The sequence below is a fragment of the Juglans microcarpa x Juglans regia genome, chromosome 3D, assembly GCF_004785595.1.
Source record: "Juglans microcarpa x Juglans regia isolate MS1-56 chromosome 3D, Jm3101_v1.0, whole genome shotgun sequence".
NCBI classification, from domain to species: Eukaryota; Viridiplantae; Streptophyta; class Magnoliopsida; order Fagales; family Juglandaceae; genus Juglans; species Juglans microcarpa x Juglans regia.
This window is the reverse complement of record NC_054598.1, coordinates 7,802,573-7,815,528: the sequence shown is the minus strand read 5'-3', so window position 1 is coordinate 7,815,528 and position 12,956 is coordinate 7,802,573. Positions and strand designations below refer to the sequence as shown.

General features: G+C 35.9%; 2 protein-coding genes across 4 annotated transcripts; both read right to left on the bottom strand.

Annotated features, from left to right (window-relative positions):
* Positions 1-69: 69 nt before the first annotated feature.
* LOC121256088 (sterol 14-demethylase-like) lies at positions 70-3,429 on the bottom strand. Of its 3 annotated transcripts, XM_041156723.1 has the most exons (4): positions 3,314-3,401; positions 3,061-3,150; positions 2,079-2,579; positions 70-1,285 (listed from the first exon to the last, which is right to left on the bottom strand). In XM_041156723.1, exons 3-4 carry the CDS (start codon positions 2,547-2,549, stop codon positions 287-289), a joined length of 1,470 nt encoding a protein of 489 aa, XP_041012657.1. In that variant the 5' UTR covers positions 2,550-2,579; positions 3,061-3,150; positions 3,314-3,401; the 3' UTR covers positions 70-286. The 3 variants fall into 3 exon arrangements, with proteins under 3 accessions (XP_041012657.1, XP_041012658.1, XP_041012656.1); XM_041156724.1 differs by lacking the exon at positions 3,061-3,150 and having other exon boundaries at positions 3,314-3,429; XM_041156722.1 differs by lacking the exon at positions 3,061-3,150 and having other exon boundaries at positions 3,271-3,351.
* Positions 3,430-4,593: 1,164 nt separating this feature from the next.
* On the bottom strand, positions 4,594-11,144 carry LOC121256090 (mediator-associated protein 2). Its single transcript, XM_041156730.1, has 5 exons — positions 10,889-11,144; positions 7,299-7,467; positions 6,849-6,927; positions 6,584-6,667; positions 4,594-5,256 (listed from the first exon to the last, which is right to left on the bottom strand). Exons 2-5 carry the CDS (start codon positions 7,431-7,433, stop codon positions 4,919-4,921), a joined length of 636 nt encoding a protein of 211 aa, XP_041012664.1. The 5' UTR covers positions 7,434-7,467; positions 10,889-11,144; the 3' UTR covers positions 4,594-4,918.
* Positions 11,145-12,956: the final 1,812 nt, after the last annotated feature.

The window sequence follows — 12,956 nt, the reverse complement described above, 5'->3', positions numbered from 1 at the left end:
CTGGAGCCAACATTCAAAGATAAAAGCTTCTCTCTCTGTTGATGGTGAAAAGCGTGCTGCTTGATCAAATTTAGAACTCAAACAAGACCAAAGCATCATTAAAAGCTACATAAATCACCATAAAATACATGAAACTAACGAAGGTCACAATTCAACAATCGAGAGCAAGACCTATCTAGAAACACAGATAAATGAAACTTCGACTTGAGGGTGTAGATGCATACAGGATGCCGCAATAAAATCCCAAAGATCGAGTAATTAATTTAGACTTGCCGGTCACCTTAGATTAATTTACACAAAGCTTCCGCCGCTTGTAACGTACCATAACCTTCCCCTTCACACCCACAACCATGGCATTCCAATCAATCTCAGGAAAAGGTGACACAAGCTCCAGCTCAAAATTCCTTAGCAAATTGCTCCATATTGCCTTTATTTGCAGGTATGCAAAAGGCTCACCAAGGCAACCATGCCTGCCACCTCCAAATGAAATATATGAGAATGCCCCTGCAGCCTTGTCCTCTTCTCTCCCAATGGCAAATCTGTCAGGATCATACCTGTCTGGATCCTTATAAATATGAGGAAGGCGGTTTGCAAAAGCTGGTGATGTGGCAACTATGTTGCCCTTTGGGATGTCATATTCTTTACCATCTCGGGTTGTCACACTAAAATCACTATGCGAGCTACGTAGCAGCAAAATCAGCGGGGGGTGGAGCCTTAAGGCTTCCTTAATGCACCGATACAGGACGTCCATCTCAGACAAGATATCATGATCAACCTTATTCCCATGCTTTCCCATCAGGTTCTTCTGCTCTTCCAATACAGCGGATAGGTACTCCTTGTGACGGAGGAGATACGCCCCAGTCCAAGTGGAGGTGATGGAACTGGTGTGCTGACCAGCAAATAGAGCAGCAATCAACAGACCAGTGATCTCTGCCTCAGTTGTCGGGCGGCCATCTTTATACTTTGAGTCAATGAAGCACTGCAGCATGTCATTCTCCGACTTGCCAGCACATTTGCGGGAGGCTATGATTTTTGCAAAGATTTCTGCAAGCTTCTTGCGGGCCCGGTCGCGGCGTCGGTGAGCAGGAATGGGCAGGTATGGGAAGATAACACTGATGGGAAGCATTCCATTGTCAAGGTCATGGAACAAGGCAGAAACATCATCAAAGAGCTTATCGCGAACTTCTCGGCCCAAGAGACATCTACTGGCTGTCAAAATGATCAGATGCTCCAGTTCATACTTTATATCCACCTCACCACTGTCTCCCCATTTTGAGAAGTAGTCCTGCTCAGTGCCAGAGTGAAAAATAATTAGGACCCTGAAGTGATCAATCCTGCAAAGTAAGGAATAATGCCAAATCTAATAATACAAAGAACCTCACTTCTGTAAACTACTCAAATTAGGGAAAGCACCGAATGACTGGGCTGAAATTAGGGAAAATTAGAAGCAGAATTCATGGTATGACCAAACTTTAAGCCTGTAAATTCTTATTTTGCAAATTAAGGACACCTACGCAGCATAAGTATTCACACAATAGTGTAGGCATTGTCTATCTACTTTACTACGTTGATGCTTATTTTGCATTAGTTTCCTATATAAAAATACGCATCTCTTTTCACTAAAAAATACCCTTAACCACTTTGGGTGAATAACTCCCTTTGACAGGGATCTATGATCCATCTGCAAGTTTGGATCCTCAGAAGACTTCAACAACGGCATAATTGATATGTATAGCCATTAAGAATGAGAAAACTTCATAAACATCGTAAAGAGCACAAAAAATTTGCAGTTGAGGTCTTGACAAAGTTGCGGTAAAGTTTTCTCAACTATATAAACTTCTGGGCACCTGTACTCGAATATTGTTCTTTCATCTCCCCAATCTCAACGGATGGCACACTAGCTTTCCATTATGAGAACAATTTCAAAGAAAATTGCCTCTGGTCTTATCACATACCAAATAAATTACATCTTACCAAACAAAATGGAACCCTTGGATCTTCCTACTTGATATATATATTACCCCAAACACGTGGAAGAAAAGTAACAGAAATCCTTCATATTCGACCCAAACACCTACCTCAGCTTCTGCAACCATCTGATCCACATATCCCTTCAGTTTATTCACTCTCAGGGACTCTGTGAAGAACCGAAACTGCTCTTGCCGCACTGAGTAATCGACATCAAATACTACTCCAGGACCAAAAGTTGGCACATTGAACTGGTACACCTCCTGCTGGCTAAGATCAGACTCGGAGGCTTTAAAGAAGTGTGAGGAAACCTCGGGACCGATAAAGAAAGTAATCTTCTTGTTAACCAGAGTCAATGTGAATACACTTCCAAGCTTTGGGTACTCCTCCCTCAGCATCAGAATAGGACCTTTCATGAAGCGGATAAGCCCACCGATCACAGGCCATGACTTAACAACTGGAGGGAGACGTTTTCTCGATCTAGGCACTATAAGCGCAGAAATAAGCTTTGCCACCACTAGAGTGGCCACAATGAGAAGACCCATATTGAACAACTTGTTATCCACTTCCATCCTAATCATCAGTGGCAAAATTATTTTGCAGAGATTCAACTGAAAATCCAAACACAAATTTAGAGGAATGTTAACCAATCAACGTACTGCAAACTCTAATTTCAAACACATACTACATGAACAAAGAGGACTATAGAAAGAAATTTTGTTCTACTCGCCTCGTTTGGATAGTGAAAGTATTTCATCTCATCTCATCTCATCATTATAACTTTTTCAAATTCCCACGCAAAATATAATAAACAATTCAAAATTTTCAAATTAAAAAATAATAATAATATTAAAACCATCTTATTTCATCTCACTATCCAAACAACACCTAAATGTTTCTTTACAAGAAATTGTAAACGCAAAGAATCTTATCTTAAGAGTGAACGAAATACTATCGCCTCAGGTGGCTAGTCTCATTCCCACTAATACATATTCGACTATTTCAACATTGAGAAATCCATTAATGTTCTATTAGTTGCATAGAAAAGATGGGAAAAGTAATGATTCTAGTACTAAACAATAGAGAACACACGTTATCAGATTTAAAACAAAGGCCAATATTTCATCGATAGGAAACTTAGAAAGCTCTAATATTTTCTTCTCTTTTCCCCCTCACATTTCTCTGCAACCAAACAGAAAGCAAGATAAAATCAAGGCCATGACTAGATTTAAGAGAAACAGAGGCAACGAAATCTAGAGAGACAAATAGAGTAGAAGTAAACAAAGTTTTCATTGGACAGACCACTGAGATTACAGTAAAAATAGTGTAATTAAAGGTTGCGTACCTGATTTCCGAGAGTAATGTAGAAGATGAGGAGAGGAAGAGAGATCAGAAGGTAACGTGGAATTGAGAGAGAAAGAGAGAGAGAAGTAGGAGTGATTAGGCTAATCTAATAACTTACTTTCGTATGATCGTTACAAAGGGAATAAAGGTTGGGTTTCGGTGAAGTGTGTGACAGAGCCGAGCCTTACGTAGATGGGACTTGTTAGAGCTGGGCTCAGTAACCTAACCCGGGTTAACTTTGCTTTAGTTGTGGGCCCGTCCCGGCTGTCAAAGGTATCTTTGTCGCAAACGTGTTGTGACGTGGCTGGTGGAAGAATTTCCTTTTATCTTTCTGGCCACGTGGCAAAGTTGGGTTAACACAGATAGAAGAACAAGACACGAAGCGGAGCACATAATATTATTTTTTATTTTAAAATTTAAAAAAATTATAATCATCACTATCCGAACAAGGCCTTCGCCGCAGTCCACAAATGGAAGCGCTCCAACCCATCCGAGTTTCAGCTACGAAGCAAGCAGCAAGCTCATTTCTTACCCTTGTTTTTCACTTCTTATTTTCTTGTCTTACGAAGCAAGCAGTAAACTTATGGACTAACTTACGTTTGAATCCAAAACTCATCTAAATTTATTTCAATTCATCCTTATATTTTTTTTAAATTTCAACACAAAATATAATAAATAATTTAATATTTTTAAATATCAAAATAATAATAATATTAAAAAATAATATTCTAATAATATTTTATCATCTCAACTCAATTCAACGTTCAAACGCAATTGTTTCTTTTTTAATAAAGAGGTTGCTACAGAATCTCACCGATGCATGTAAATTTTTTTTTTTCACACTCCTTTAAATATTTTTTAAAAAGAGAAAATTTACAAAATGATTAAAAAAAATTTCTTAACCTTTAAATAACAAAAAAAAAAAAAAAAAAAAAGAGTACAATCGATAACCACTCTGGTGGATATTCTCGGTAGGAGTAGGATTTTCCTTTAATAAAACTGTACGCAACATCAGAAAGTGGTATACGAGTAAAACCAACCATTAGAGTAGAATTATCGAGGTAAAGAAAGAGAAAATGCAGAGAATAACCAGTGTCAAACATGTTGAAAGTAGGGCAATTTCTACGTCATGAATTTATTACGACGATGATTATTATGATTGATGTCCTGAACTGCCGAAATAACTTCACGTCGAACGTGAAAAGTAATACCAGGCATGGGTTCCTTTCTGTTCTTCCTATTAGCAGGATTTTGGAATCCCATGTCGACGACAGCTATAAATGTCAAATTATAGTTTCAGTACATAACATGAGCCAAAAATCAAACGGCAGAAAATATCTAGTTTTTCTTACATCAGCTCTCTCTGCAATTTTCTCAATGATTCCCGGAACTCCCATTCCAAGACTACAAAATGAACTAAAAAATTTGTAAATCACGATGCCAGCGAGGCATTGATGATTTATTAGCACGTTCACTTGCCAAAAAACGTAAACTCATTTTGCATATTTGAAGATAAATCATTAATGAAGGCGACAAGGAGGGCACCTCGCTCTTCATTTTCGACTATCTTCTTTCATTTATTTTAAATAGAACACTCACAGGACCCTTATGAAGTAACTGCACTATGACCTCGCTCTGAGTCTCGAGTAGAACGCTCTGCAGACCCAGTAGATTCACGCGCACGTCTTCTTTTAACAGGCTTTGATGGCTCCCCTTCTTCAGATAAGCAACTTCTCCGTCTGCTATTGTGTGTGGAACCCGAATATCCACTTGTTGATTGTGAGTTTCTAAGCAGGGTACTTTGTGTAGAAAATTGACGGGATGAATTTGTCAGTGAAATTCCCCTAGATTTCTGAAAATGTCTCAAGTTGTTGGAAATGGGTTTTCGACTTTCATCAGGATCTGGATAATGGACAAGGGAAACCAGCCGTGAAATCTTCCCAACTGCCAACACATGAACAATATCATGGGAGTGCTCAAAAGCTCATTATCAATGACAACACTAACAATATCGCTAACAACAAATATAATTACTAAAACAATCGAACAAAAGATCGCGTCAAACAAACATAATTACTCTCAATCTATGATGGGTAAACTGACAGCCAGATGAAAGATGTAAAACTAAATGTTGACGACAAACCTCACGGGATCAAACACCAACAAAATTCAATGTGATAAGCATATAAAAATTCCTTGTCATGCATGCATGCATGCATGCTGGTGGGTGAGCCTCGCCCACACCTCCACGCTAGCCTCGCCATGCATGGATGGGCAAGCCAAGAGCACCACGCTAACCTCGGTGTAGCGCCCCAAGGGAGGCCCAAACTACTGGGCCTATACTTCAAAAGGGCAGACTAGTCAATAATACAATTGGAGCATTGGAACCATTATAAAGAGCATGAACTTTTTCATCTCAAACAATGTGGGATCTCATACAACATCTACCCTTATAAGTCAGTATGAGATATCACAATCTTCCTCTCTTAAATAACTGACGTCCTCGTTAGTCCAGTCCGTCGTAGGTGGCACGACTCAAGTCCCACATTTCTAGTCAGAATAAGCTCTTATACCATTTATAAAGCCCCAAGGGAGGCTCAAGCCACATTTGAGCTTATATTCCGAAATAACTTGTCAATGATTCAATTGGAGCCTCATTGAAACTATTATAAAGAGCATGAACTTCTCATTCCCAAACAATGTGGGATCTCATACACCTTTTACCCTTATCAGTTAGTATAAGGTATCACACTTGGCATGCCTATTGGGGTGTGTGCGGCCACCTAGGAGTGCCCATGCATGCGGGGGCTTGCCTATGGGTGGTGGTGTGGCCGAGGATAGCGTGGTGCCCTTGGCATGCCCATGCATGCACAACGAGGCTAGCATGGGGGTGTGGCCAAGGCTCACCCAATTTTAAAGACCTCATAATCAAAATAGATGCCAAAAAAATTAGACTATGATATTCCTACACGACACTTCCTTTCCTCTTCTATGACCTTCAATGCTAACTTAAACCGTCAGGCAAAATGAAGCAAACCAAGTCCCGATTGGAACATGACAGGCGACCTCATGTTAAATCTCTATGCAGTTTTTTTTTTTAAAATACCAAATTAAGTGATTGAAGCTCATTTATATATCAGCAAACATATGATAGACATGTAGAGAAACTACTGGTGCAACTTAATTCATATGGCTTAACTTTGGATGAATCTCAAAAGATATGAGAAAGATGCAGAAAAAAAAGAATAAGGAAACCTATTTGCATGCATACCAATTTTTGATTCCGATTCAGAGGAAAGAAAAACTGTTGCATTTGACTCTTGAGCCGCAAAGCTGACAAGATCAAAAACTTTTCCTGCACAGTGCACAAAAATGAATCAAAATAGTTCCAAACACATATGCTGCAAGCAGTAAAAGCATATCTAAAGGAATCTACAATAGATGCTAAGAATGGAATTAACACAACAAAAAAACTGATTGCTGAGACTGGAGTACCCCGCCCCATCTTGGTGCCACTATCAAAGACTTATATTTACCAGATGAATCCTCAAAACTGCCCAACTTTCCATCATGATGAAGTTTGAGTGACAGTTCTTGCCCGTCCAATCCAGGAAGCTGCAATAGCCATATATCAATTGATAAAGTCACTGCCTAGACATGTTGATTTCAATGCTATGAAAGTCAAACCCAGACAACCAATTCATGTTCTACTTGAGCTGCCTTATTCAAAGCAGTTAATTTGAAAAATAATAATTAATAAAAACAAATTGGAATTGATGGCATTGGCCCATCAAACCAAGTTGTACAAACATTCACATCAAATACAAGTAACTCTTCGAAGTGTGGCAAAATTACAACATTGACATACGTATTACAGCATGCAAACAACCTTGCATCATGCTGTTTTTTAATTCCTCTTTTTACTTCAACCTTGATATAAACAAAATACTCCGGAATCCCTGTGGAGTCCAAAGACTAAAACTTACCTCTTTACCATTAGGCCACTGAATGAGCCAAAGTTCTTTGGAGTCCGTCGAACTAGGGTCGATAAGTGGTTCCTTGGCGGCCTCCACTTGAAACTCTGGAGGAGGTTTGTAACCTTGTTCATTGTCAGAATCCATTCCCTCAATCTCCAACTCAAAAAAAAACCCCAAACTGTATTTCCAAACAGTAAAGCAACTATCAGAGTTAGATAAGAAATAACAAAAAACACAAACCCACGCCAATAATTTTGTCAAACACCTTTTTATCAATCCCAACTTAAATCAATTTCACAAAAGATCGGCCCTTTGGGTCGCCGAGAACCCATATATATGTTTTGATTTTCTAATTCCCAAACAAAAAAGGGGAAAAATCAATAAACGCAATATCTCACCCCCACTACATCCTCTAGTGTAATGTTGAGGAGAGTGTCTCATTTTCTAAAACCCCAAGAAAGGATAATATTCTTATTTTTACAAAGAGAAAGAATAATGTCGTAAGAAGATATATCTTCCCTCCCCTCCCTCAAAGTACTGGATTGGAAGTGAGGGAAATATTCTAGCTTATATAGATGAATATAGGGCACGAGAGGATATGGTTTCTCACACGATCCAACTCAACATGAAGTCCTCAATCCCATCAAGGAATAGCATATGATCATGCAAAATACTTGAGTACTTATGCCAATTAGGCAGTATTTCAACAAGGCTGATGCCTCAAAGTTGATAGATAGGTTGGAAATGCATGCATGCATACGATATGTATGCTGCAAGGAGTAGTACATAACAGACTTGTTAGGCGACTATATATATATATATATATATATATTTTGATCCTTAGTTAGGCGACTATATATTAATGTGAGGAGTAATTCAGAGACTAAAAAGCATGCATGCCGAGGCTAGGAAAGACATGCATGCATATGATTGTTGCATCTGTTGATCAGAACTTAAGGTTAGGCTCCGCAATGTCGTGGAAGCTAGCTGGTAAAGGGAATCGGCCTTAACAAAGGATCTTGGATTGGCAACATCTTCTTTGATCAGCCGTGCACAAGGCTTCCTTGTGTCCAAACATCCGGCCAAAATAGCAAGTTACGGACCAGGAAACTAGCTCGTGGGGAGAGACACGAGTTTTGTCTCTCTCGCTCAGAGATAGACGTAGTATAATTAATGTTTTAAATTCCATTTCTGTAATCATTTTGGTTAAAATATTGAAATAAAATATTTGGAAATTGGAATTGGTATGTTCTGGTGTACTGTTTCGAAAGTAGGTATTAGGTGTGTAACTGGTTTGGTCCAGTCCGGTTTTGGACAAAATTTAAGACCGAACCGGTATATACCGGTTTTGCATTTTCAAAAATCGATTACGCACCAGTTACCCCCTAAACCGATACTTCCAGTTTTACCGGTTCCGGTACAGTTTAGTCCGATTTTCTGGTTTTAATAAAATGCAAATTTGTAAAAAAATATATATATATGTTGATTAAAAAAAAAAAAAAACTGCTTTAAAAAAATCTGTTCTTTCTTGTATTTATCTGTCAATTATGGTGTGTAAATGATGAGAGAATATTACATGTCAACAATTACGTGTCTGCATGCATGTCTACCTGTATGTGCAGCATGTATGGAGATGGTAAAAGTTTGGCCACGTGATAATTAAGGAACAATATTATAAATATCTTTCTCCTTTTAAAAATTCAAGCACATTTGAAAAGGACCAATTCAATTAATTTTATAACTAATTAGAAGGGGAGAAATTAATCAAAATATGACTGGATACAAAAGTCACGAAAATAAAAGACACATATATATATATTGAATATCAAAGAAGAGATTTATATTTCCAACTTTAATTCTTTATATGCATACTTTCAATTACAGAATTATAAAAATATGGTGGGCCCCTCCCCCAACCTCCAGTTTTGGCCCTTAATGATCTCTGTTCACGGTTCCCAACTTCCCAATAAGTAGTTCGAAATTAATGGTGATTCATGGAGGACACAGATGTTAAACAGGACACAGATGTTATTCCAGTAGAAAACAATCACAAAATTACACAAACACAATCACAAAAAATACAATTACAATTACAAATTACATAGATTACACAGATTACAAATTACAATTACACACAATTACACAAACACGATCACAAAAATCCTAAATTTCGGATTCAAAAACCCTAATAACACAAATACCATCTACCAGATTTCAAAGTAATTTCACAAACACAATCACAAAACCCTAATAATTCATATCAGGTTTCAAAGTAATTTCAAATAACTTAAATAAGTGAAATGAAAAAAAATAATGGAGAAAAATTACCATGAGGAATAGGGGTGTAACCAGTCCGGTCCGGTCCAGTTTTAAACAAAATTTAGAACCAAACCGGTATGTACCAGTTTTGCATTTTCAAAAACCGATTACGCACTGGTTACCCCCCTAAACCGGTACTTTTGGTGTTACCGGTTCTGGTCCGGTTCGGTCCGGTTTTCCGGTTTTAATCATCTACCATAAAAAAAATTCTGCCATAAAAAAACTGCTCCCATGTAAAAAAACTGCTGCCATAAAAATTGTGCTATAAAAAAATGTGCTATAACAAAAAAATTGCAATAGAAAAGTCTGCTATAAAAATATAAAATCTGATATAAAAAAAAAAAAAAAAAATTGTAACAACAAAATATACCCTAAATTAGAAGCTCATTAAAGTTTTTACAATATGCAGTTATGCACATATTGATACCAGTTCACAAAAAATACACAAAAAAAAAGAAGGATCACCCAAAACTGACTTTTTTTTATAAGTGTTCAATGGACACCAAATAAATTGATATAAAGGAATCTCAAGTACATGAATTGCAACGACAAGCCAAAAGGGCAAAGTACCCTGCCTCTTGTTACATAGCACAAGAGAAAAAGCTTCCGGGTTCCTTATATCAATACACACAGAATAAAGATTAATAGAGAAAGAAAAATCATCAATGCAATAACAGAAAATTCAAATAGAGAATACACACAATGCAAGAAAGATCATAAAGAATGCACTCAGAATACACACATAAAGAAATTCAAATAGAGAATACACACAATGCAAGAAAACATTGTAATGATTCAAGAACACACAAGAAAACCAAACCAGTAGAATCACTGATTGACATCCATGCAACCCAAAAAAATTTATCAGGTTCAAATCTACTAACAGATATATATGAACAAAGAAACAAAATTACCCACAAAAACAAAGAGGAAAGAAATCAAGCTATTTTCAGCTGGATGGGGAACTATACATGTTCATCCTCGATGGGGAGCTATAAAACATATATAAACCCTAAATCCTAAAATATAAAATATAAAATTATACCTTCCACAATTATAAAATACAGATTCAGCTTGATGGGGAGCTATACAAAAAAAACTATAAAATATAAACCCTAATCAGATTTCGAAGTCTGTAAAAAACCCTAAATCTCAAATCTGTAAATTCGATAAAAATCCTAAATGAAATGAATCAATTAGCAATGAATTGAAACATTGTAATAATTCATGAAGTAAATGTAAGATTTTGAAAATTAAAAAGCATATATATGTTCACATACCGATTAGCTCGCCGAGATAGGGGAAAACAATATCTGTGATTCTGTAGCCTCTGGAACAACTGGGAGTGGAGGAGAACAGAATGGACCAACAGCGTCAACGGCGAGGGGCTGTTGACGGCGTGAGAGACTGCTGCGGGGACTCAGGGAGTCAGGGACTCGAGAGGTAGACCAGAGATGGTCGAGCGCGGGGGATGTAACCGTAATATATATAGCCTCATTACACGACGCCGTTTGACCTTTGGGACTAAAATTAGTCTATATGCATAATATATAGTATAGTATATATTATATATATATTAATTATATATATAGTGATATTAATATATAGTATATATAGTATACTATAGTATATATTATAATACTAACTATATACTATACTATTATAGTGATACTATCATAATAATACTATATACTGTATTAATATTAATATACATACTATATATAGTTATAGTGATTTTGTATAACTATAACTATAGTCTATATATATATATATATATATATTTTTTTTTTTTTTTATGGTAACCATAACCATAATTGTATTCATCAGCTTAACTTGAAAGCAAAATTACATAGCTAAATGTTCATAAACTATGTAACAGAAGATAGAAAACAAACTACATCATTTCAGCCTCTACAATTAGAGCAATAGAATAGGTATTTGATCTCCCCAAACTGCTAAAGACTCTTGAAACCGTGCAAGCTTGGCCAAGCCATCAGCAACTTTATTTGGTAATCGGTTAGTATGTTGCACTGAGACCTTTGGGAGGTAGTTCATTAGATCCTTAATAGCATAAATCAGATTGCCCTGCATAACTAATACTGATCCATAATAGTCTATATTAGACTATTAGTATTAGTTAGATTATATAATAGTATTAATATTAAACTATTAATATAGCTATATATTAGTATAGCTATATAATATAACTATAACTATAGTCTATATTAGACTATAAGTATAACTATAGCTATAGTGAGTTTGTTAATTGGTATATTAGTATTTGTTAATTGTTATAGTGAGTTTAATTTATTATAACTATATTATTGATAGTATTATAGTGATAGTATTAGTATAGTAATTTATTATAGTGATAGTATTAGTATAGTAATTTAGTATTAATTATTGTATCATTATTTTATACGTGATTATTTAGTATAGTGATTATTTAGCTATATATAATATATCAATATTAGTTATATATCAGTATAGTTATAAATAAAATGTTATTAATAATTTAAATATATATTTTATGTTTAAAGCATATGATAAATTAAATTTTCATTTTTAAGATTAAACTTTTATTTTATAAATTATAATAACATTATCTTATATATAATTAAATTAATAATATATGATCAAACAAATTACAAATATTCATATTTGAGATTAACATTTTATGTTATAATTTATAAATTATAATATGAAATTATTTCATATGCAATTATATATTATATATAAAACTTATATATATAATATTAATTTTTATATTTTTTTCCCAACCAGGCCAGTCCAGTCTTGGAAACCATGAAACTAGGACCGGACCGGGTCTGGCTAGTTTTACGTTACAAGAACCGGTTCCGGACCGAACCGGTTTCTCGGTTCAAATTTACACCCCTAGTGAGAAATCGAAGACAGAGAGACGTGAGGCTCAGAGGGCAATGCAGTGCGAGGGGAGGGGAGGTTCGACAGCGAGAGTGAGTTGAGGCCGAGGGTCTGTGCGTGGCAGGCTGCTATCTGCTTGAGAGACGAAGTAGAGAAGGAATAGTGAGGGAGGTTGCGGCAGAATGAAGAAGACATAAGAAATGAAGAATCAAGGGAGAGGTAGACAGAGAGACGTGACTGGCGTCGTTTGTTTTTGCAGATGAAATTAAAGTTAAAAAGTTAAAAAATAAATTATTAAAATATATTTTTTTAATATTATTTTTATTTTAAGATTTGGAAAATTTGAATTATTTATTTTATTTTGTGTGGAATTTAGAAAAGTTATAATGATTAGATGAGATGAGATGAGATGAACTGTGAAAACAAATGAGGCATTTTTAGGGTTTTTGGAGAAAATGGACTTCT

Bases quoted from the DNA above. Each gene is read 5' to 3' on its own strand.
- LOC121256090 (XM_041156730.1), bottom strand. From the start codon at position 7,433: ATGGATTCTGACAATGAACAAGGTTACAAACCTCCTCCAGAGTTTCAA. The intron at 6,668-6,848 runs GTAAATATAAGT...TGCACTGTGCAG, and splicing joins CAGTTTTGAGGATTCATCTG to GAAAAGTTTTTGATCTTGTC. The intron at 5,257-6,583 runs GTATGCATGCAA...ATGTGTTGGCAG, and splicing joins TGAATCGGAATCAAAAATTG to TTGGGAAGATTTCACGGCTG.
- LOC121256088 (XM_041156724.1), bottom strand. From the start codon at position 2,549: ATGATTAGGATGGAAGTGGATAACAAGTTGTTCAATATGGGTCTTCTC. The intron at 1,286-2,078 runs GTAGGTGTTTGG...GGCACTGAGCAG, and splicing joins AGATGGTTGCAGAAGCTGAG to GACTACTTCTCAAAATGGGG.